General features: G+C 36.2%; 1 protein-coding gene across 10 annotated transcripts in view; it reads right to left on the reverse strand.

Annotated features, from left to right (window-relative positions):
- Positions 1–23,263, reverse strand: part of PTPRK (protein tyrosine phosphatase receptor type K) — a 392,967-nt gene that overhangs the window by 15,943 nt on the left and 353,761 nt on the right. The window contains exons 14-24 of one of the 10 annotated variants that reach the window (XM_069851839.1): positions 21,487–21,622; positions 20,346–20,387; positions 18,198–18,227; positions 14,446–14,606; positions 12,265–12,312; positions 7,933–8,117; positions 6,072–6,159; positions 4,998–5,074; positions 4,786–4,803; positions 2,350–2,386; positions 556–653 (exon numbers count right to left, since the gene is read on the reverse strand). In XM_069851839.1, coding sequence (XP_069707940.1) covers positions 556–653; positions 2,350–2,386; positions 4,786–4,803; positions 4,998–5,074; positions 6,072–6,159; positions 7,933–8,117; positions 12,265–12,312; positions 14,446–14,606; positions 18,198–18,227; positions 20,346–20,387; positions 21,487–21,622 — 920 coding nt within the window. Of the gene's footprint in view, positions 1–555; positions 654–2,349; positions 2,387–4,785; positions 4,804–4,997; positions 5,075–6,071; positions 6,160–7,932; positions 8,118–12,264; positions 12,313–14,445; positions 14,607–18,197; positions 18,228–20,345; positions 20,388–21,486; positions 21,626–23,263 lie in introns of all 10 variants that reach the window. The other 9 variants (XM_069851840.1, XM_069851838.1, XM_069851842.1 and 6 more) reach the window with 9 other exon arrangements.

Genomic DNA, 23,263 nt, shown 5'->3' on the forward strand with positions numbered 1-23,263 from the left:
TTAAGCACTAGCTACGAGAAGTTTCCACTAATTCACACAGCTGTACTTAGATACCAAATTAATTTCTAAATGAACATTCATATTTTTTTTAGTGCTGAGCTATGGGATACACTTCCACTTAGGTTAAACTAGGATGCATTTCAGTTCAGTAATCAAACTGTTGCAAGTAATCCCAGATACTTCATATTACTTCCTGAGGGAAGTGATACTGCTAAACTGTAAATAATTTGCTGATTTCTAGCCACTGATATAGGAGCACATTTGCTCACTAGTCCACTTACTTTGCCCATTTGAGTAACAATATACAAATCTATTTTGCTGAAATATGCATTTTAGATTCAGGCATTTTTTCACTACTAATGAAAGCTCAGTCTTCTTAAGAAGATAGCTCTGGATTTACACAATAAGATGACTTCAACAATGTCTGGACTCTCTTGCTTCCCCTTCTCTTACAGTGCAGGGCTGTCCTTCACAAGATCGCCCCATTCTGCTGATAGTGTGTCTTGTCAGCAGGTTTTTCTTTAGCATTAAAAGAAAAGCAAACCAAAAACTTACTCTCCCAACTTCCACTAAATTTGTGACCATCACAACACAAGCTGATTGTTCCTGCCATATCATTCTCCAAAAGTCGTACACAGTCTCATGAACTGGACCTGTAAGAGAAAATACCAGGTAATATTCTGTAAAAAAACACAGTCAAAGTGAATGCTAAAAATAAAACCCAGTGCTTTTCAGAGCACAAGAACACACTTGCTCAAAGATGAAAGCTTTGTGAAACCACATCATCATACCATCATGATGGTTTCCAGACTATATTGTTATTTCTAAGCAATGCTCGATCTTCTCAGTTTAACTGAATTACCACTTGAAAGAAATTAATAGCAGGTGTTTCAGACAGCAAAACACCAGAAGTTGCTTGAAAACTACAAGGATACAGCAATGTGTGAGTACGTCCGTATTTACATTTCTAGCTTTACATGTTTTAAGTACAGTGTGTTCAGTGTGTGTTTCTTCAGACGTTCACCACGGAGATGCCCACAGTGCAGTGAAGTACCATTCAGGGGCTGGTGGTACAGATCCTGTGCACTTACCATCTAGCTCCTGGCAAAGCATGCAAGCACAAATAGGCACTGAAGGGTATTTAAACTAAATTAAGTACTTTTCTATGAAACAAATGAGGAGCACTTGTTTAAGCTTTGCCTCTTGCTCTGCTGCAGAGACAAGGCACATTCAGTTGAGGAACAAAGGCTTCTATGCCATTACAATCATTTCAGAAATAGCTCCCCGACCACAGTCAAGCAGCAATATAAATACTTGGTACATAGCACATGTTTGAAGACTCAACCATATTCCTTCATATGCTAGATTGAAGGCTGCATACTAAAGCAGCAATACATTTTTGTGTCCTTTAAACACTTTTGTGTGCAATTATTTAGTTAGTAAAACAGAAACAAAATACAAATGCAGACTTAACTGCCATAAAGGGACCTGTTTACACAGCACTTACACAAATACAAAAAAAAAAGTAGACAAAAATTTGATCATCCTGCTTTAAAACAAGACTTTAGTTTGCCTTTTCTATGTGCAGCTACAATCAACTGAGGGCACAAATAATAAGATATTTCCAGCCAGCTATCTGATTATACTCACAGATCAAATAGTGACATATCTAAATCTATTTATTTTCACTTTAATTCATAGCCTCTGATATTTCAGTGCAATCTTAGACTAATCCATTTGTTTCTGCTCATTGTGAGGAGTTTTATCAGAAATACAAAATGAATAATTTCCACAGAAATTCAATTTTCCCTCTAACTCCCCTTTTTATTAGCAAGGTGTTACATGATAAAGATTTCCCTCACTTCTTCCTACAAAGAGCCTTTGTCCTTCTCTGGCCTTATTTTACCAAGATCTCCTGAGCTTGTCCTTAATTTATCATTACTATCTTCACGACCTCCCTCCTAGACTAAATTCTAGACAGCAAAATAATACATTGTATTATGAAAAGAAAAATGCTGCGAGGCAGGTTGAAATGGTTCGCTTCTCTGTCCAGATGCCTCTTTTCTCTATTCATCTTCATAACTGGAAATCACGGTAGTAGCTTCTGACACTATCAGCTGAATTTATCACCGAAGGAGTTCCTCAATAGCTCATTAACATGAAAAATTAGTTCAAGTTTTATGCTTATTCACGTTCCACCTGAACAAGCTATGTTAATTTACCATAACACAAGATGACGCCTCACAATATTGTATATGCTTTATTTTCATCTATGTCCGTTTTACTAAAACAGTACCAGACACCACATAGAACAATTTTTCCATTTGGTTAACGCTGGCAGATTCTTACCTTGGGTTGCAATGTAGTGACTGGGTCTCTGATATCCCTAAAACAGCAATATAAGTTGGTTTGAGTACCATATTACTAACAGAGAGGGGAAAATAAAAGCAGAATTTCTTATCTCTAGGCAACTTTTTTTGGAGCAAACCAATATTTAAGATCAACATGAAGCTCAAAACCTAATAAAACAGTTAATACTGAAAGGTTCAAATGACAACAAATAAAATGGAAATAAGAACATCTGACTTGAACAGACATTGTAGTGTACTGAGAAGGAGTATTTTAAATGGGTCCATTGGGCCTAAAAATTAGTCCTCTATTAATGTTATCTCCCTAGCTGAATACATTGGGGCATTTATTTAAAATTTAATAAAAATTTTCTTTGTCATTAGATCCTTTAAATAGTTGATCTGTATTTCCAAATAATCTAATACCAAAAATGACAAACCTTTAATCTTTTTATAATTAGAGAAATATTGTAAGGCACAGAGATCCACCTGAGCCATGAGTAACAGGGAGAGACATTTCCCATGCCAGAGCTTGACACTGTGGTATGTGCACACAGTCAAGTTTCTACTGCCATAAAATCTTCTGCAGAATATTTTGTCATACTGCACAAATTGTGCATCAGTCATACTGGACATGATATGCACAAGTATATACACACACATATAGATAAACAGATAACCTGACACAAGTAAGCCTTTCCAATTAGCTGGGTCTATACCAATGCTAGTGATACGGTACAGCATTTATCATCTGCAAAAATTACAAGAAAAAGATTCTACTCTTGAGGAAATAATTCCAAATATATCTTGACCAGTCCCAGCAATGTTATTTAAAAAGAGGAAGGAAATGTCAGTATTCCTGGAGAAGGCAATACAGAATTTCACAATATGCAAATGTTAAAGAAATAATTCCAATTATTTTCAAGGTTACGGTTTTATTAGGCCACTTGATTCAAGTATTGCCTTACAGGGGAGCATGAGTCCTTGGATTCCTGGTTTTCACAAGATGCTGCTGAAGTGAAGAATTTCAACCTGCTCAAGGAGTTTATAGCCTTTTCTCCGGACTGCTTCACTATGCTGTCTAGAGAGAGAGAGAGCATCTTCCTCTGCTGCTTTTCAGTATCTCACTCTTAGCTTTACAAGAGACCAAGATTGCATCAAATGATTAAAAATTTTTTCCTGGAGTCATTAATATCAAGGCCCAGCTTCAAATTTTGAAAAGGTAACCTGTGCTACACTCTTTTACATTCAGTAGTGCTTTCCAGAAAGTGATAAAAGTGTCACTTTAAAACTACAAAGTGTCAGTTTTAACTTGTAGCTTTCCTGTCTGGTTATAATGAGATTCAATTGACTCCTAAATAAAAGCAAAAACATCTTCAAGGAACGAGAATTATTACAAATCTGGGAGAGTTGTCTTGTTTAAAGCCCCACGCAAAATATCACGGGCCTAACACTACACTGAGATTGTTGAGTAAAAATATCATAATAAAAAGACAGTGTTATACCTGGAGCTAAATATTTATATCCTGGAAAGTCAAGAGGGTCTTAAGTAATTTATCAATTAACAGTTGCCAGGAAAAATTAGTGAAGTGCAATTATAAAGAAAAGTAATCAAAACCATGTATTTTAGAAACACTTGCAGTAGCTGTTCCAGTCTCTTCCAAATTACTTTCGAACTACTTTGGATATAACAACTTGTTTATGCCGCTGAAAGCTTATATTTTGTTAATCAAAACACTTGGCAGAATTTGTTCAAATTTCCTCTTTAATTTTTTAAATTTATAATTTGGATTTTAATCAAAGCATGGAATTTCAAACTTTAGAAGTTTTCTGCAGAAGTAAGGAAATTATGCTAAACTATGCTAAAGTATTTTTATATATATGTCTGTGTATATACTTTGTATTACTTAAATTAGCACCTTAAGACCTTAAGACAAATGTCAGCTAAATAGTTTGTCGCGACAGTTGTTAAAAACAAGCACATACCTCTCCCCCAGAAGCCATCATCCCCCCCTTTTTGTCAAACATATATTATGACTACTTCACAAGAATATTTTCAGATGACTATAGTACAGTGTACTACCCAGCTTCTCACATATAAATGGGAAGGGGAAAAGAAAAGCTAGTGGCCAAAATCATCATCATCAAAAACAAACAAAAAAAAGTGAACAAGTTCTCATTAGCAGACAGGTTCACTTGAGTTATCTAACAATATCTAACAATATCCAGAGCTATATTAAAAGTCTAAATTATCTTTTCAAAACAATTACAGAAATATTCACATGAAAGGAAAATTTTTAAAGGAACAGATGAGACAAATTAGATGAGGCATGCATAGTTATCTAGTGATACAAATAGAACGGGAAAGCAAGTAATAACAATATCTAAATTAAATATTTACAATAGGATGCTGTTATTCACATATAGTGGTACTTACATCCCTGTACAGCCAAATCTACAGCCCAAACCAAAGTCAGATGTGAAAGAAAGCACAACAATGTCAGTGAGTACTAGGACGTAGAACAAGGATAGTGTACATTTTGTTCTTAATAAAAGAAAAGTTTCAATAATTTTTTAGGCATAACATGCAATAGTTTGACATAGAAAGGCTGGCAAATCGAGAGGGAGAAAGCTGTGCAATCCACTCACATCTATGTAGTTGGCATTAATGTAATCTGAAGATGGATCATCTTCAACAGGTTGTAAAATCACCCTGGAGTGGTCATCTGTAAAAACCAAGCAGTTATGGTGCCTTTTTGAAGAGTGATTTTAAGTAAGATATTATGGTAAGTCATCCAGAAAACCAAAACAAAATCAGCTGGCACAAGCATCTCACAATTTACAACCTCTAAATAGTTGCGTGTTTACATGGAATCACAAAGAATCATTTTGTCTGAGGTCTCAGATTACTTAAAAAAACATTCACTCAACTTCATTAACTGAGACGAAAGGTATCATCACACTGTTACATAAGGTTAAAAAGACACAAAGAAACCAGGTTACTTGCTCAAAGTCCCTTCCAAAATCAGCTCCACTGATGGTGTAATCTAGAAAACCAAAAATCCCAATTACTGTTTCCTTACTTCCAACATCAGCCTGCTTAAGTTTATATTAAAAAAAAAGTAAGTTAGCAATGGTTAGCAATGCAGTTTGGATTTGATGAAGAGGTAACTCTACCCGTTCTGGAACGTTTCCAACAGCTTCATTCCTGCATGTTTGATTGCATTTATAAAACAGTAACAACTCATGTTATCCCAGGGGATGAATCTGAACTATTGAAACATTACGCCTGAAGACAAGAGACAGAACCCTCTGATTTTAGTCATATCTTTAAATCATCAGTTTTACACAACTGCTATTCAGGTTTATCAACTATAAATCACATAAATCAGAAAAGTTTTGAAGCTGTCAGATTTACCTGAAACAAATCGTAACTGTAGAAACTGCCACACAATTAACATCCAAATGACTGCTAGCTTGTTGCTGTTATATGCTTACCACAGCTTGCACAACAGAGATGCAAAAGTGAAATTCAGCCCGAGTTATACACGGAAGAAAGTTGAACTGTGATGAATAAAAAAAATGCTGGAAAAGGCACCATCCTCCTTCTCTGCGTGGGTTATTAAGCAGCTATGCCACTGGAGACTTGTAAAGAAAGAGAGAACATGGCACAAGTAACACATGACTACGGCTACTGCTCAAACCAAGCACACTGATACTCACATGCTATAATGTTTCCATAGCGATTCTTTGTTCTGTTTTGATCCTTCTTAGCGACATCCCAAGAAGCTGACTGCCCCTCAAAGAAACTCTATAAATAAAAATGTTCCGAAAGAAAACATTCTGACCATTAATTTATCTCCAAAAATAACAGTTTAAAAGAATTGCCCTACAATAAAGCAAGCTCTGCTTTATTTGTTTGTTCTGGTCACCCAGATGGCATCACAGTACAGAAATAACATATCTAGAGAGAAAAACGGAGGCTCTCTCCTTCTGATTGCTATGGGTCAATGGGCAAGTCACTGAGGGACTCCACAGGGATTTCAAATGCTGGAACAGCTGGAAGGCTACACTTGCTCAGACATCCTTGCTATGGAAGAACAACAGTAAGATGAGAAAACAGAGGGAAATTGATCATCCTTCTTACAATACACCATAATTTATAGCCTGTTTACTACAGCGTTACATCACTTCCCTCATCTTGCTTAGTAAAATAGCTTTTCTTCCTACAAAGCCATCAAGAAGCCTCCTCTGCCAATGTTTATTGTTCAAGTTGGTTTTCCTCATATCACTCCTTCTAGCCACTAGCAAACTTATTCTAAATTTTTTTGAACTCTTCTTAAGAGCCTGATTTGTCAGTAGTGTTAGAAGCAGCTTTTATTCCTCCTTGGCTTTTTCTTCATTGCCCGTAGATATTTTACAGCTGTTGCAGATCTATGCTATTCTTTCCTTCCAGATGTTCTCTTATCCTGACTAGGGTAAGTTACCTCCATAAAGTACACAGTAGCCATGGAAACAAAACTTTAATGTGTGCTCAGAAGCCCAAGCCAGGGTAAAGATGTTATGCATGGTAACAGAAGTAGCAGCAAGTAGGAAAACACCTGATGTGGCATCAGGACCACCCTCCCCCCAAGCAGTTGTTGACACTTGGGCTTAGTTCTGAAGTTAGGCAGAGCATAACAAAGTGTATTTAAGTAAAAGAGAGGAAAAGAGAAAAATATTCTTTTAAAAAACACACATTTATTTATTCCAGTTCTTATGTTACAGTAGAGACAGCTGCAGAAAGGAAAGAAGGTTGAAAACTGAGTCAGAAGAGATTACTTACTCAGAGAAAACTCATTTCAAACCTAACTGTTATTGCATGCAACTGTGGCAGTACCATTCCTGTCTTTACCGTGTGCCCTGCCTGATATTCTAATCCCAAAGAATCACAACAGATTCAGAGATCAGAAGTGAAATGAATGTGTACTCATCTTCTACCTCCAGTGTTAGGAATTTTTTGCTTCCATTTTAACATTAAAGTTGTAAGTAGACATGCTCAGGCAGGTCTAATTAGAACATCCAAGAAGTTACTACCCTTGGCGTGTCTTCACTGCTTCTCAGTTGGAGTTGGACTAAACTCAGTATTGCCCTACTGAGATGCTATAATAAATCATGAGAGTGCGTTCAGTCAGTGCTTCTTGTGAAGCCAGCCAGGTCAAATCTTCACTTTAACCTAATCCACAAGAATTGCACTGAAGACTGCTTGGAAAATCACATAGTAATTACAGCATTTCAACTAAGAAGCAGCAACAAAAGGATGGCAAATTTTCACATGTTGAAAAGATTCAGCAGGGCATGTCTTATGTCCTTGGGGATACACACAGTATTTTTTCCATGCACTTTTAATGGCTCAAACCATTGGACTCCACTCACTATTTCACTTTTGGATTAAATACAAAGGAATCCTATGCCTGCTTATCTTTACCCGTTTTCCACTTAAACTTACGACATTTATTTGCATCCTTTTGCAATGCAATGCAAACAAAAGGCTGCCCTTTCAAAAGGAGTTTTCCTAGCAAAAATCCATCACTGAAGATCTCACCTCATACTCCTCTTTAAATCCATAGCTGTCAGAGGTCTTCATTAGGTTAATATGCTGCAGCAGATCAGCCACCCTGATGGCAGGATGCAGCTGCCCAGTCTGGTACGGGGATTCTGTGCCTTCACAGAGATAACGAGGGACATCCAGGAGCCGGCTGGACTCTGCTGTCGCACTGTGATTTTCATCTGTATTCACAAGAAATCAATGCATTACGTACCTGCGGGGCAATAACACGCGCTACTATACCTATCAACATCTATTTTCAACTTCTTCCTTCAAAACCATGTCTAATTTCTGAGAAGGCAAAGCACTTACTCTCAAGCACATAAATACTGTGATTTACAGAAAGGAACTTAACTGCAAACATATACAAAAGTTCGCAGTCCTTCCTCTCACAATAAAGATGTCTGAAGGGCATTTTATTTGAAGCTACAAAACTTTATGACATTAATGTACTTGGGAACTCAGCCTCTAACACCCAAAGTAACTTTTTAAATGGTTAATATGTACCAACAGTAATACTACACCTTAAACAATAAATTGGAATAATTCTGTAGTGGTATCAGCACAACATTTATCTAAAGCCAACAAGCAGTAAATTGATATTCCAGTAAAACAGAGAAGCAATTATGCTACCACTTCAAAACACCATCTCCATTCGGGAAGACAAATCAGCACTGCAGCGTGGACATTTTAACTTAGGTCTTTTAGTAAAGAAATGAAACTGTTGAGTCTGCTGATTTCAGTCGCAGTTTTTTGTCTGTATAAACAAGGAAGACTTCTCTTATGCCCTATGCCACAGCAATCCTCTTGTCAAAAGCAAATGTCTAAGGTAGATGAAGTGATCACATTTAGTCAACCCCTTCTCTGGAACTTTTTTTTCTTTTTTTAATTAGCAATCAGCAGTTAAATGACTTTACAGAAGAAGAAAAATTCTAATTGGAACCTTTCTGGAAAGTTGCTACCGAAATCAGAAGTGGATAGCTGAGCCCTCCTATACTACTTACAAATCAGCTTACCAGTTTCCTTGCAAAGGACCCAGATTAAGAAGGAAAACACTCTAGGAGAAAAAATTAACACCCCCAGGCTTGGATTTTCTACAATTCCACCAAAATGCAAACCCCGTTAATGCCTTCTGAAATGAGATCTAGTAATAAACCTGATTCTTAGAACTGTCACAGAAGCTGCTAATTTCAGTACATTTATGCCTCACTAAACTGCCTCATAATGTGAGTGACATGCAGCAGTCACTTTTTATTGTAGTGTTACCCATATTAAATTACACACATTTCAAACCACCTCAGGATTTGTAGTTCTCCCCATTCCTTGCAGTATACTTACCAGTAATAGGCACTTTAACCCATTGAAGCAGCAAAAAACAATGAGTGAACAGAACATAAGAAATTTATTTCAGGACTATATTAGAAAATGACTAAAAGAAAATGACATTAAAAGTTGTTAAAGCTTCACAATAGGTACAATGAAAGCCATTTTAAAAATATAAGGGGCACATTATTATGCAATCAATGTAATGACAGGGACTTGAGAAAAGCAAAATTGTCATACTAACTTAGGGCTAATGTACAAAGAATGGAGAGCAGTGTTATAACCTATATATGAAGAGAAAGAAACCTAGTACAGCTACAGAGTAGAAAAAGCTTCATATAAAATAACATGTTCTATAATTTAGAGCCCATAAAATTTTGCTCAGCTCTAAATAAAATGGAGGAAAACTGTTTTGTGTTGCTGGGCCAAGTGAGGGCTATACGGAGATGGAGTCGGCCAAACAATTTAGTTCCAGAGGAACAAGCTTACAGGTACTCAAACCTTTCTACATGGTGTGCCCAAAAGCTTTCTTTATCAGCTCATGCACTGAAAAATATTACCTCTTCCAACTAGCATTGCTTTGCTTATACCAGGAGACTACCATGCCCCAAACACAGTTATCAGTAGACAGAAATGCAGACAGGAACTGTTAAACTGTTCTTCAGTTAATCCCTTGTCCTTGCTGTTCACAGCTGCCTGTGTCTGTGTCTGCCACAATGCAGCAGCAACACATTGACCTTTGCAATATGCTTACAGACTAAATGAACTATTAGGAACAGCTTGACAAGTATCACCAGAGAGTATCTTTGTAGCTTGTAAGTGCCTGAAATAAAGCTAAAAATTACAAGATCTTAGAATTTCAGGAAAAGAATCATTTTCTGTAAGTCCATTGATCTAATTTAGGGAAGTATTTAGAATTACTGAGTCTAACCCTTTTCTCCTTCAGGCAATGGTACTATTTTACCAACTCTCATAACTTCTTAAGCCACTTGGTTAGACTGCCTTCCGCCAAAAGTGGAAGGGTTCAGCATCTAACAGCTCTGATTGTTATAAAGTTTCTAAGACACTACTGTGTTCAAAAGAATGGCATTTGTAACATTATCAAAAGGAAATGGGCAGAACATGACTTGATAAATGTCCCACACAGTGTGTATACCCAGCTTGACAAAGACCAAAGCCTACTCACAAATAGTCATTTGCTCTCAGTCTCAGAGGACACTTTACGTGAGTATCTGTAAAAGCTTCTCTTGGGTATACTTTTATCAACATTTTTACCCACAGCTTGCATAATGAGATAGAAAATACCCTGACAGTATGGGCAGAGGGCACTGAGCAGTAAGGCACCACAAGCACAGGATCAGATTTCAAAGTTACCTCGATTATTTAAGAGACAATGCAAAAATCAACAAGGTGAATTAAACAGTGAATGCAATATACAGTGTGTAGCAAAGGGAGTCCAATATACAACTACAAAATAGCATAATGGACTGGGTAATGATAACTGGGATTTTAGCAGGTAACTCAATACAAGTCAGCAACATGAGCACAATAAAAAGGACAAAATACACTTCACATAGAAGGCATGGGGCTACAAGGCATGGAGGTACCTATTCCACTCAGCTCAGCACTGAAGACTTCCAAGAACTGTACCTGATTTGGGGCACCATAATTAACAAATTCAACCTATGAGTTGGAAAGCACTCAGAGGAAAATAATGACAAGTTTAGAGAAAAGATCAGATAAAAGATGACAAGTGAAAGAACTGGGTTTAACTCAACTAGAAGAGAGACAATTGAGGACACCTGAGCCTTTCAATGGGTGAAAGACAGGAATGTGTCAGTTCCCTGTATCTTGTACAGTATCTTTTGAGTCTTTCAAAAGGAAAGGGTTCAGTTTACAGCAATGAGGATGTAGTCTAGATTAGTCTAGCTAGGAAAAAACAGAAGTGAGCAGTACTACTACTCAGTAGTAGCACTCAGTTACTAGTAACTAATACTCAGAAAATTGAGCTTTGGGTCCCAAATAATACTAACATGGATCTAAAATTAATTTTTATTTAGGAGGAGAGAAACACTGGAACATGGCACTGCAAAAGTAAAACCCTCTTCACTACAGATTTATAAATCAAAATAGAACATCAATTGCCAGAAACAGCCTATATTACAGGTATAATGTCCCGTCTCAAAGCAGAGGAGGGACTGCCTCCAGGTCTCTTTAAGCTTTACCTCTAGCAACCTGATTTTCAGCCTCAGTTTATATTCATGCCTATTTCCCAGTATTTTTATTCTAAAATAATGTCAGCAACTGACTTAAACTCTATTTTGTTTGTCAATCCAAGAACCTGGATACAAATTATACTTTTTTATCTGATTTTTTTTTTAAAACCCCAAACCTCTAAACCACAAAATCAGTGTTAGATGCAATATAGAAATAAGCAGCCACTCCCAACATCTGTTCTTCTTTTTAAGGTAAGTACAAAGTTGAAAAACTTACTAGGTAAGGTCAATTAATAAATGTAATAAATATATGAGAATACTTGCACAGAATCTACAAACAAAATTGTTTGTTCTTGGATACTTCAAAAGTTCATCCCTTTTCTATTTTTCTTTTCCTTCTTGTTACTTAGTTAGAAAATCAGGCTTTGGGTACCAAATAATACTAACACAGATCTGAATTTTATTTTTGCTTATCTCTTAAGAGTGTTCTAGTTTTACATGTCAGTTCATTGGAACTCAGTTTGAATGTTCTGCGGAGAAATGTTTTAGTATTTTCTATTTACCTATTATCTCATTTATTCTTCAGTTAGCACTGACTAGGTATATCTTCTTAATGAGAACATAAAATATTTTTTATTCTAAAAGTTGTGTAATTTTAATTCTGAATCAATAAACTGGGTGTTGAGTTATCTTCTTACAACAGCATAGCTATCTTTTTCATAAAACAAGCTGTTCCAACATTCAACCATGCAAGAAGACAAAACTCATGCAGGAATGAATAATGAAGGACTAGGGTCCTCACCTAACACAGCTGTCGGCACAAGTGGATCATTGGGCACTGTAGGAAAACAAAGCTCATGAAGAAATACATTACCCTCAATTTGTGTATTTTTAAGTATAAAACCAATATACTTCAGAGTATAACCAAGTGATAACTAAACACCATTAATTTTGTTACAACAGAAAAACAGCATGAATACACAGTTCGAGAAAGCATCATGAATAAAAGAGAAAGGAAAGGCAGTGTTTTAGACTTCAGAAATGTAATCACAAAGGCAAAGAGATTCTTTTTGAAATAAAACAGACATCACACGCAATTTATTTTTTGAAAGGGCTCCTCCTTCACTACTGTTCTTTTGCTTCACAATAAAGGTTTACTTTCATATAACCAACTCCTTGCCTTTAAACCCGTCCCCTCATGCAATACTTGAATTGCTCATCTCAAAATAAAATGGCATTTATTTAAAATCTTCCAAGTAATGTTAAAAAATATTTACAGTTAATAGCTTTTCATATGCGCAATGCCAAAGATAGTGTTCTTAATGAGTATACGGAAACCACAGATAAATAGATGCAGATGTTTGAATAGAATTCATAGAACATTTGTCAGTCATTATCACAACTAGAACCATGCAGAGACAAATGCTCTGTTTCAGACAGAAGTGGTGGAATTCAGAATTCAGTTTTGTTCCAATATGGAACAAAAATTTTAAATATCAACAGCACTGTGATAAAATTGAGCTCCAGTTCACAAGAAATCAGCCTAAAAGTCTGTTACGTAGCAAGAAACCCCATAAGCTTCAAAGGTTCATTGCATCAGCACAGTCAATGGTCAGGAGAACTGATTCCTCCAACATGAAAAAAAATCATGTCTAGGACATTGGAAAACAGTAATGCCAAACTTCTTTGACAACAAACCAGGAGCTGTGGTGGCTGGGGCTCATGAAGGCATGCCAGTCTATCTGGAAGGCTGCCCAAGTGCCTGGCAGCCCTGGCTCACTAACAGCCTTGTAGGTTCCTGATGGATACTTTGCTTGGGATCTACCATAACTTAGTCCAAATTAAACTGTCCTTGCATGCCCGCCTCTACAACTTTCAACTCCAATAAGACTTCAAACTTTGGAGAATTTTCTAACAGTCCCAGCTAAAACTGTGTAGAAACACTCACAGGCTGATATTAACCTCCCATTTCTGATCAGTTATGAAACACTGAAATTGTTAGCGTTCTGCAGCTTGGTAAGCTTCAATAAAATGAGCAACAAACTCTCCCCCAAAATCCATTTCTCTTACAACATCAGAAAAGAACTTCAGAGCCTTAAGGGATGTATTTTGCTCGAGCACGGTAGGCAGTATGGGCAACAAGAGAAGGGAGATGCGAATGCCAATCCCCAAAGATGGCAGTTCAGAAGCTACTCAGGCTGCTCAGATCTGTTTACAGCCAGATCACAAGTCCATGTGGCTAGGAGAAGGTCAGGTTCCCACCAGCTCCATGGCAAAATCATGTCCCTTAGGTAACTTATACACTAGTTTTGAGAAATTCAGAGTCTATCAGGAGTATCTTGCTTTTGTGCAAGAAATAGTGTAAATGTTGGGAGGAAAGCATGCTGGACAGTGGTAGCTGTATCAGACAACAATCAGAAACCCAAACTGCCAAATTTTGTCAAAAATTTGTCAAAATTTTTGTCAAAATAACAGACAGTTGTTAAGTCTACAAAAAAAAGGAATACGACTATAGAGTAAATTTGTAGATGTATTAACAAGCTTGTTCCTAAACGTCACAAACAGCAATGAGAATTGTCAGTGTTTCCTTTTGTTACAATGTTCTTACTGCCTGAAGAAAAAAAAATATTGTATCTCATATTATTATTCATTACAGACATGATGATATGCAGTAATATTTAACATGTTGGTATTAAATAGCCTCATGAGGGAAAACTCAATTTTAGACTTTGAGATATTCTAGAAGTGTAATATTTTCCCTAGAATAAGTATCAATGCATACTGAAAGTACATGTAAATAATTAACCACATATCAATAAGGATAACACATGAACATCCCTACTTAACCTTTGGGTTTACCGGTGTTTCTAGAAAACCTGGAGTTTAAAAAAATTTTAATTAAAAAGTAGAATAGTTTTCTCTGTTTCAATATTCACCTACACTCCAGAGTATCTACCACTGTTGTACTTACATCGGGGGCTGAAGTTATGAGAGTCCATAAATGTGATTGAAAGGGGATCCTCTGCATGCAGGGTGCTCTGGTCAGCGTAACTCCTATCCATTGCATTCACCATGTGTGTCATCTCCTGGCGGGTGGTCCCCATGGCATCCTTGCGCTTCTTTGCAAGCTTGCTGCCCAGCCAAAAAAAAAAACCCAAACCACCTTAATATTTGATGAACATTGCTGTCTGTACTAATCATTATCTATAATCCCGAATAACTGCAAAGTTTGGCTGATTTTCCAGTGTAAAACTGATAAAACTATGTATGCTGCTATAAAGAGTCACAATTGTGTGTTTTCTGTACACACACAAATGCTGTAATGGAAGTGCTAACTTCTGTACCCTAGTAATATTTTTTTTCTGTGAAGTAATTACACTAATATAAAGAAATTAGAGAATATAATTACATTTAAACTGAAATTATAAATAAGAAACATCTGTTGATACAGTTTTATCAACCATCTCCATTTAAATATGTTTTGATTTTATAACTGGATAATTCATTCCCCTTGCTTTCCTTGTCAGGAAGAAATCATTTAAGCTTCTAAATTACTTCGTAAAACCTATGAAATAACAAAGGAAACATAATTATTTGATATGGATCCATACTACCTTTTATGTTAAAAGTTGTTCTTCCCACTCAATACACAAGATACAACATGATACCATACTTAGTTCCTGACACTGAACACTGGTTCCTTAAAAAAACCAAACAAAATTCCCTTCACCATTCTACCCTTTTATGTAGTTTGTGAATGTTGTTAACTTTCAATATCAACAATCTTAGACTCTGAATGTATCACAGTTAAACAGCAAACGAATCTGCACAACTAACTCCACCAAATTAACAGGCAATGCCCTTCAAGTCCACACTTCAGAAACATCTCTCAATTCTTTCCTTTTGATGAAGAACTGGAAGCAATTTTCATTCTCTCCAGAAGTCAGATGGAAGCAGAAAATATATTTTAAGTATCATTTAAAGTCTACTACTCTGACAGCACATATCTCAAGTAGCAGGAAGTATGCAGAGCAGCACGAAGCACACCTTAGTTCTGCAGGAATCTGAGACATACATCAGACTGTTCCAAAATCTCCCTGTTTTCATCTGAAGCTGTAAGTCCAATATAATAGATAGCAAACCTGCTTATTTGGATGAATCTGACACCAGATGGGAGAGACACAATCATCACTGAAAATACTGGGTTCTTGAAAATGTTCTTAGCTTCACAAGCTTTTGCTACATAAAATATCAAATATCCTGTTAACTGTTTAGACAGCGTTTACATTACATTTCTCTGACTAAAAGGACTGCTTGCTACTCCTCTACTCTCCAACAACTTTTAATATTCTGTGCCACACTCAAACAGTTGACAAACAATATTAGTGTAAATTATCCACCCATTTACTTGTCAAGTCCTCGGAATCTCCACTAGAAAGGACCTACACAGCTCTCTAGGGCAGAAATCACTTCATGGTTTTGCATATTTAAGAAAAAGTTAGAGGTTGGCTTCTTAAGTTAATAGTCTTGGTTCACAATAAGGGGCCATAAAGCAAGATATAGATGGATAAAGCACTGCTGAGAATGACAAAGATTCTTTCACCGATCAGACTCATCTTATTTTGTGTGGTGTCCTTTCTTTTCTCCATTTACATAAAGGCTATTTGGAAAACTTCTACTCAATAACTAAAAAAATCCAAAAAGTGGTGTCTGAACCTACCATTCTTCAAAAAACTCTTGCAGTGTACATGAGGGTTCTGTGTGTATCAGTTGTTCAGTGAAAAATAAAAAAAACAGTGATTGTTGCATGTTCACCCTAAAAGCATTAGACAGCCTGCCCAGGGAAGTGGTGAAGTCACCATCTCTGGAGGTGTTCAAAAAATGTGTAGAGTGACACTTTGGGACATGGTTTAGTAGGCATGGTGATGTTGGGCTGTTGGTGTGACTTGATGACCTTTGAGACTTTTTCCAGACTTTATGGTTCTATGATTCTATGAAAATGCTTTATTTTATATGTTTACTCCACACATTCCTAGTTTTGTACAAAAAAGTTGTTGTAAACAATACTCCAGTTGAACAAATGAAGACTGTCAGAACTTGCCGAAGTGAAACTACTTGAGCTTTATAACTGCTTCCCAAGCTTTTTCAAAGCATTCACAAAATTGGCATTTCTAGTTCAGACTGTTTTTTAAGTTTCAAAGCCTTTCAGATAGTCTCTACACACTGAAGATAGCCTTTTGCTAACAACCCCTCAGAAATGGAAGAAAAAGGCTATTACATCTCATCTCTCGGCTATATTAAGCCCTTCTTTGAAGCATCAATTTGTAAGAAAACTAAATGCTAAATAAATCAACAGCTATTAAGGCTTTCAAGTTATTAGCTTATTACAGTAGCTACTTTCTAATTCTTATGCTCTGCTTCAACTCCTAAAAAGGCCTATTGTGTTGTAGCATCGCAAAGCAGAGCTTCTGAGAAATGGGAGGACAGATTTATTGTTCAACAACTCCTGGCTCCCCCGGGGTTTGACGACTTCTTTTTCCTTTCCTTTTTTTCCTTCCCTTACTCCATGCAATCTATGCTTCATGATAGTTAAGCAAATCGTTAGCTTAAAGTACTTAAGGCTGACAGAAAGTGTAAATGATTCTCATTATCTGCTAAAGGATCCAGTTGGGTGAACCTGGGCAGGTGGGTGTCTCAGTGGGAGCTGGAGGGGAAAAGTGCTCCATCATAGGATGAAACTGTGCAGTTAATTATCTGAAGCTGAAGCAATTGTTATTTAACAAGGAAATTATAATTTGTCACAATAAATCGGAGAATGGCAGTTGGCTAAGCCAGCTTAGCGTTTTGTTGTTTTTTTTTATTTTAAAGTTTGTTTAAAGAAGTCAACTAATCTGCTTAAAAAGGTGGAAGAGCATCATTATCAGACACCATTGGTTCATCAAAGCACTTGAGTGCATTCTTAGAGCTTTATGCATTTAAAATTAAAAATGTGTGTGACTGCTTTGCTCAATCACAGCCAAAACTGCTGCAGCTTCACAAAAATTCATTTGGTGAATGCATAAAAAAAAAAATAAATCTATTTTGCTTCAAGGAAGCTAAACTTTATGCAAACCAATGTCATAAAGCAAGACCCACACTTCAAAATGTGTATTTGAAGCACCTCACAAGCAGTAGATGCAGACCACTTAATAAAAAATATTTATGTAAAAAAAGATGTCGGATAGTACCACAGAGGCAAATGTGTTACTCTGCCATTGGTAGGGCAGAGACCTATTTATAAAGGTCTGGCATCTGACTACAGTTTGTGTAGGAGAAGTGGTGCATAGGATCACTCCTGATAACAGATTTGCTAAGAACAAACTGTGATTTACAAGCACAGTTCTCTAGCTAGGAAATGGGAGAAGGAGATTCTTCCTTACTGTGATATGTCACTGTGAATCATAATGTAAATTAAATAATGAGTACAATAAACTAAAATGATAGTTATGGGAAAAACTGTAGCAAAAAGCAATAAACAGTTAGAAATACAATATCCCTTTAAAAAAAACCCACAGGGTAAGAGTAACAGGAACAATGACAAAAGCAATTTTTCAAGCCTGAGAATAAAGAAAGGTAACTATCAATAAAACCTTAGGAAAATTATAGAAACTGTTTTTCTTTTTTAAAAAGGGATACTGCATCTTTAAAACATGTAAAATAGTAAGTCACCCGTATTTTACTTACAGATAGTAGGAGTAAGAATAGTAGCTCCTCCTGGCAAGCAAATCACAGACAGTGGAAAAAGAGAAGCAATGGTGAATGAAAAGCGTGATTCTGTCACATTCAATAAAGCAGAGAAATGTGCGTTTAAAAAAAAAAAGAAACCAACTGAAAAACTTGTGTTTCTTTGGTTAGCATTTCAAATTGCTCATGCACAAACTAGCCGTACTTTGCCATGCAATTAAAAAAATACACTAGCATATAAAAATGATTTGTTTTGTAGAAAGATCATTTGAGAAAATTACATGCTGAGATTTCATTGTTGCCAAAAAATTTAATAATTAAATGGATTGTGTATATTCAACATGCAGTTCAGCATAATATAATGATTACCACCTAGATGTCATGACAAATGAACAGCTGTGTACAAATCTTGTGCAGTAAATATTTTTTTTACTTTTCAGTTACAAAAACTAAAGATTGCATTAATAAATACATTTAATCAGAAAACAAATTTCATGTCATTCATTTTAACACCTTTATCGGTACACAGGTGTATACATATATGTTTGTATGCATACTATATGTAGCTATATGAGTACACACGTTTTGAAGAATGTACATTTACAACAGATGTGTGTACTGACATATACACCACACATTTCCTGAATGCAAACATATGTTTTCTATTTCAAAATCTTACAACTGGAAATGCTGATGTAGTCATGCTAAGCATTAAAAATATGGAAGGTAAACAAATGGAAGGAAATGAAGGACATTTGGAAATAGTCCAACAATGACTTAGAAAATAAAAATGGCGTTGCTTGTTAAAGATGCAGTATCCCTTTTCTCAGTTTGATTACTCCACCAAAACTCTGTAAGAGTTGTAAAGAGCTTCATTCAGGAAAACTTCAAACCAATTTGTACAAAATTATCAGGCAAAGCCTAAAACATCTCAAATTCATGAACAAAACTGCTTAGTACTCCATTTTGCAATAAAATATAATGCTGCATTTAATCAGATTGAGATAGCGATGGCTGTGCATATGACTTAATAAACCAATGAAAATGCAGAAACCATTGTTTTATTCACTTTTCCATGTAATAAGCTATGGTCAATTCAGGTACCAAAAGGGATACTACATAATGGATCACTGATTATGCACACTACAGAAGATGATTCAAAAGGATCAGTTTTCAATCCCACCAACGCTACGTGAAGTGTGTTTATGTATGTGTGAATGTGTCAGGGCTTTTACAGCTGTTCCTGTCTTCGTTATGTGGATTGCCCTGATGCACTAGATGGACTGAATTAACTCAGGCACATTGAGGTTTTCTGTAATTTCTGTAAAAGACCTTGCCTGAAGTTGGTACAAAACAAAAGAACCTGCCCAGTTTCCCTAAGCTGGGGAGAAGGGAATGGCACACCTAGAACATAGACGATAGACAACTAATTAAACTATCATGACAAAACATTACCAAACATTACAGATTCATTAAACAGGTTAATTTCTCACCTATTTTGAATACAAAATAGTGCAAGACTTTAAGAATGTTATGTGCTTTAGAATGACGATCAAGTATCATTCCTAAAAGGGTACTGACTTCAGAGGTTCAGAGAAGGGAAGGGAGAAAACACGGAATTTTTAAAATATCATTACATGGATATTACTAATTTGTGTTCATCAAGCAATTCAGCGGTGAAAGTATGAGTCTAAAAGGACTCTGGATGCAAAAGGTAAAAAGGATAGGTAAAACAAACACACTGAAATTTAAACTTTTTTTTTTTTTTACCTGCAAACCTGGAACTGACTGACATTACACAATGGTAGACAGTTTCTCTCTCCCACACAGCTGTGCACACAGCATCTTCTGTTATACATAAGGGGGCCACTGCAACACGCACTGAGAAGGTTCACTACTTCCCAGCATGCATCTTACTATAATGTTATAAAATAGATTTCTTCCTGAAAGCTGAAAACCGACTTTTTTTTGTTTTTCAAAAGTTGTGTAATTAAAGAAAATTAGCTATGTCTTTTTTGTATATGATGAGTTGGACCTTTTGCGTATGTGTTCATTCTCAACCACAGAGGTAAACAACAGAGAAAAGTAAAAGCACTTTTGGGAAAAATCACATATGTAGCTAACTAACACAGAACACTATAAGCATACCTAATGTTTCTAATGCAGACGTTTCTTCTCCAAGTTATATATCTCCAGGAATAATTGTAAAAAGGCAATAAATTAAAAAAATCTAATGCAAACCAGTAATTATAACATACAGAATGATCTTAGATGCAATTTTTTTCTTAATCTTTAAAAACAATAGCAAGCCATATTTCAGAGGAACATTAACAACATTTACGTACATATTTTTCATTAAGACTTCTGCAAAAGGCAAGGGAATGCAATGCACACACTACTGGAAGACAAAGGTCTCGTTTTACTCAAGAGATATCAGCTTGTGCCCTGCAAAGGGGACTCGCAGGGAAGGGGCGCACAGAAGGAGAGGAATTGGTTTTGATTCTATAACTATGGATTATGAACATCTATGCAGGTTAGAAGAGTTGCAACTACTGATAAACCAAGAATTTTAAAAACTGACTGAGCAATAAGGTAGCACACTTTACTACAGGAAGGAGCATTTAGATATGGAGTTAAGCATTGTACAATGCCAGAAGATGGCGATATTGCTTACTGTCTAAGAAAGCACTGAAAAAATTAAAATTAATTCAAATTAATACACTTTTAAACAATTTCATGCACTAAGGACTTGCTAGATAATTTTACAGAGATGTGGTATGACCTTTAAGGAAAAAAACTCCAGGCTTACAGGAGCATAAATAGAGGTATAAAATGACATTATTTTGCAAGTTGGATAACATACAGATACAAATAACTCATTAGAGCTGCATACAGAAAAATCAAATTCATTAGGTGATTATAACATGAAAAGTGCAATAAGTTTTTATCTTATTTGCTTTAAAAAATAGGCTTCATGAAATTAAATTCCACTCATCTTACTATTCTATACATTCCTCCAACTGCAACTTAAAACTACTTGGAAACAAGTAAGTATGACAAAATCTATAGCTACCGAATCCCAAATGCAAAGACATCCTCTCTTTAAATCCATCATAAGAACCACAGCAAAAGCAACAAGAAATACAAAGAACTCATCCAAAGCCTGATGTGAGCTACTAGACCTGTTTGGGGTTTTTTTAATTAAAAAAAAAAAACCTGTAAAAAATACTTGTTTAGTCATTGTTTAATATGGAGAAAAGGAAAGGGTCAGCAAGAATAATTTTCTTACCTTTTCTTGACGATCAATATGACAACAAGGAGAAGTAGGATGAATACCAGAATTCCAGCACTTATTCCTGCTATTTTCACCACTCGATCTGTTTGTTTAGCTGGATCTGGAATCACTTCAGGTTCTTCTGTTGCTGCTGCTAAATGAATTAAAAAGAAGTTGCTTAAATGTGTAAGCACTAGAGACAAGAAAATCATTATTGGTGATAATTTCCAAATATGTGTATTTTAATACAGTAGCCAGAATTTAGATACATGCATCATGTGTTTATACACCTACATATACACATAGACTCTCTATAAATTTTCATCTATATGCTGTACATTTGCAATACTAAGTAAACAACTATAAGTGTGTATACAGATGCATATATCTAACTTCATGTATACAGAAGCATCTCAATACAGCACATCTCAATTTCCCAACAATTTACTGTATCAAAAAGCAGAAGGCAAATCAGAGAAAATCTATCAACTAAGTCACTGTTACTTCCTTTAGGGTTATTTTTCTCAGATATTAAATATCATATATTTAACATGAGATTACATTAACTCAAAAAGTTAAATTCTCTTTCCCAAGCAGCAGTCAGCACTCTAAGCTCTAGTCCTTCTCTCCTTCACCCAATTGTAGTCCACTTTTGTACATTAATTTACCTTACAGCATCTGGCCTGAGATTTGCATTCTACTGGGGATCTTGATTCTCCAAATAAGGCAATCTACAAAGCCAAGCCTAAAGTCAGCACTAGTTTTATTTCTGTTTATAGGCCCTGGAAGAAAAAAAACCCACTGCTCTACACAGAGATGGAACCACTCCCTAACACAGTTGAGTGGGCTGAGGCCACATGTTACAGCAGAGAAGGAAACTGAATATGTATGAAAGCACACAGCCATTTGGTCTGTGCCTCTTTGCATCACAGCCTGGTGTATAAAGGATCAGGAATATGTTTTTTTTCAGCCTGGCAAAAATATAAATAGGTTTCAGCCGGGGGTAAAATCCCATGAGGTCTTTACTTGTAAAACAGGAAAGAGATATTCAGTTCTCTAGTTCTTACTTTCTAAGGTTGTGGCTTAGCACTTTGCCTTTCCCCTGCTCACAGGCATATATTGGTACGTGTGCTTGCTTTCCCTCTCTCTCTGACCCTACTTTTTTCACTCTCCACCAATTATGCAGCAGATGCCACTTAACCTCTCCCCGCTCACAAACACATGGAGTTGTTACAAGCTGCTGCTATCATCACTATCATCATAGCTGCTGCTATGTCATCACACAGAAACTGTCCTTTCCTCTGACACTAGAAGGCTTCTAAACAGACCACCAAAACAAGCATAACAAAAAATGAGGTGAAGCCACACCAGAGAAAGACTAATACTCCCAAAAAAATGTGTGGGCATTTAAGAAAGCCACCATGGGTAATTGCTATCTAATACTCACTGGTTTTAAACAGGTTATGCAGCTTGCTTCTATTCGAGTTCCGTGTGCAAGAACCCATACTATCTTTCAAGGGAAGGATCATGCTGATGTTTGAAATTGCTCCTTATTACTTGTTTCTGTAACCTCTATCTCAGCGGTATCTGAACCACTTACTAACAACTTACCCTCAGAACAACCTTCTGAGTTAGAAACATGCCGCCTTCCAGACATCCATGCAAGAGCTAGGCAGACGGTGAGAGATCTGGCAGTGCTTTAATCATAAAACTTAATCATCATCATAAGACTTCATCATCATAATCATCTCTCTCCCCTACAGCTTGAATTCTATCTACTGAGAAATACTAA

Source organism: Phaenicophaeus curvirostris, chromosome 2 (genome assembly GCF_032191515.1).
Source record: "Phaenicophaeus curvirostris isolate KB17595 chromosome 2, BPBGC_Pcur_1.0, whole genome shotgun sequence".
NCBI classification, from domain to species: Eukaryota; Metazoa; Chordata; class Aves; order Cuculiformes; family Cuculidae; genus Phaenicophaeus; species Phaenicophaeus curvirostris.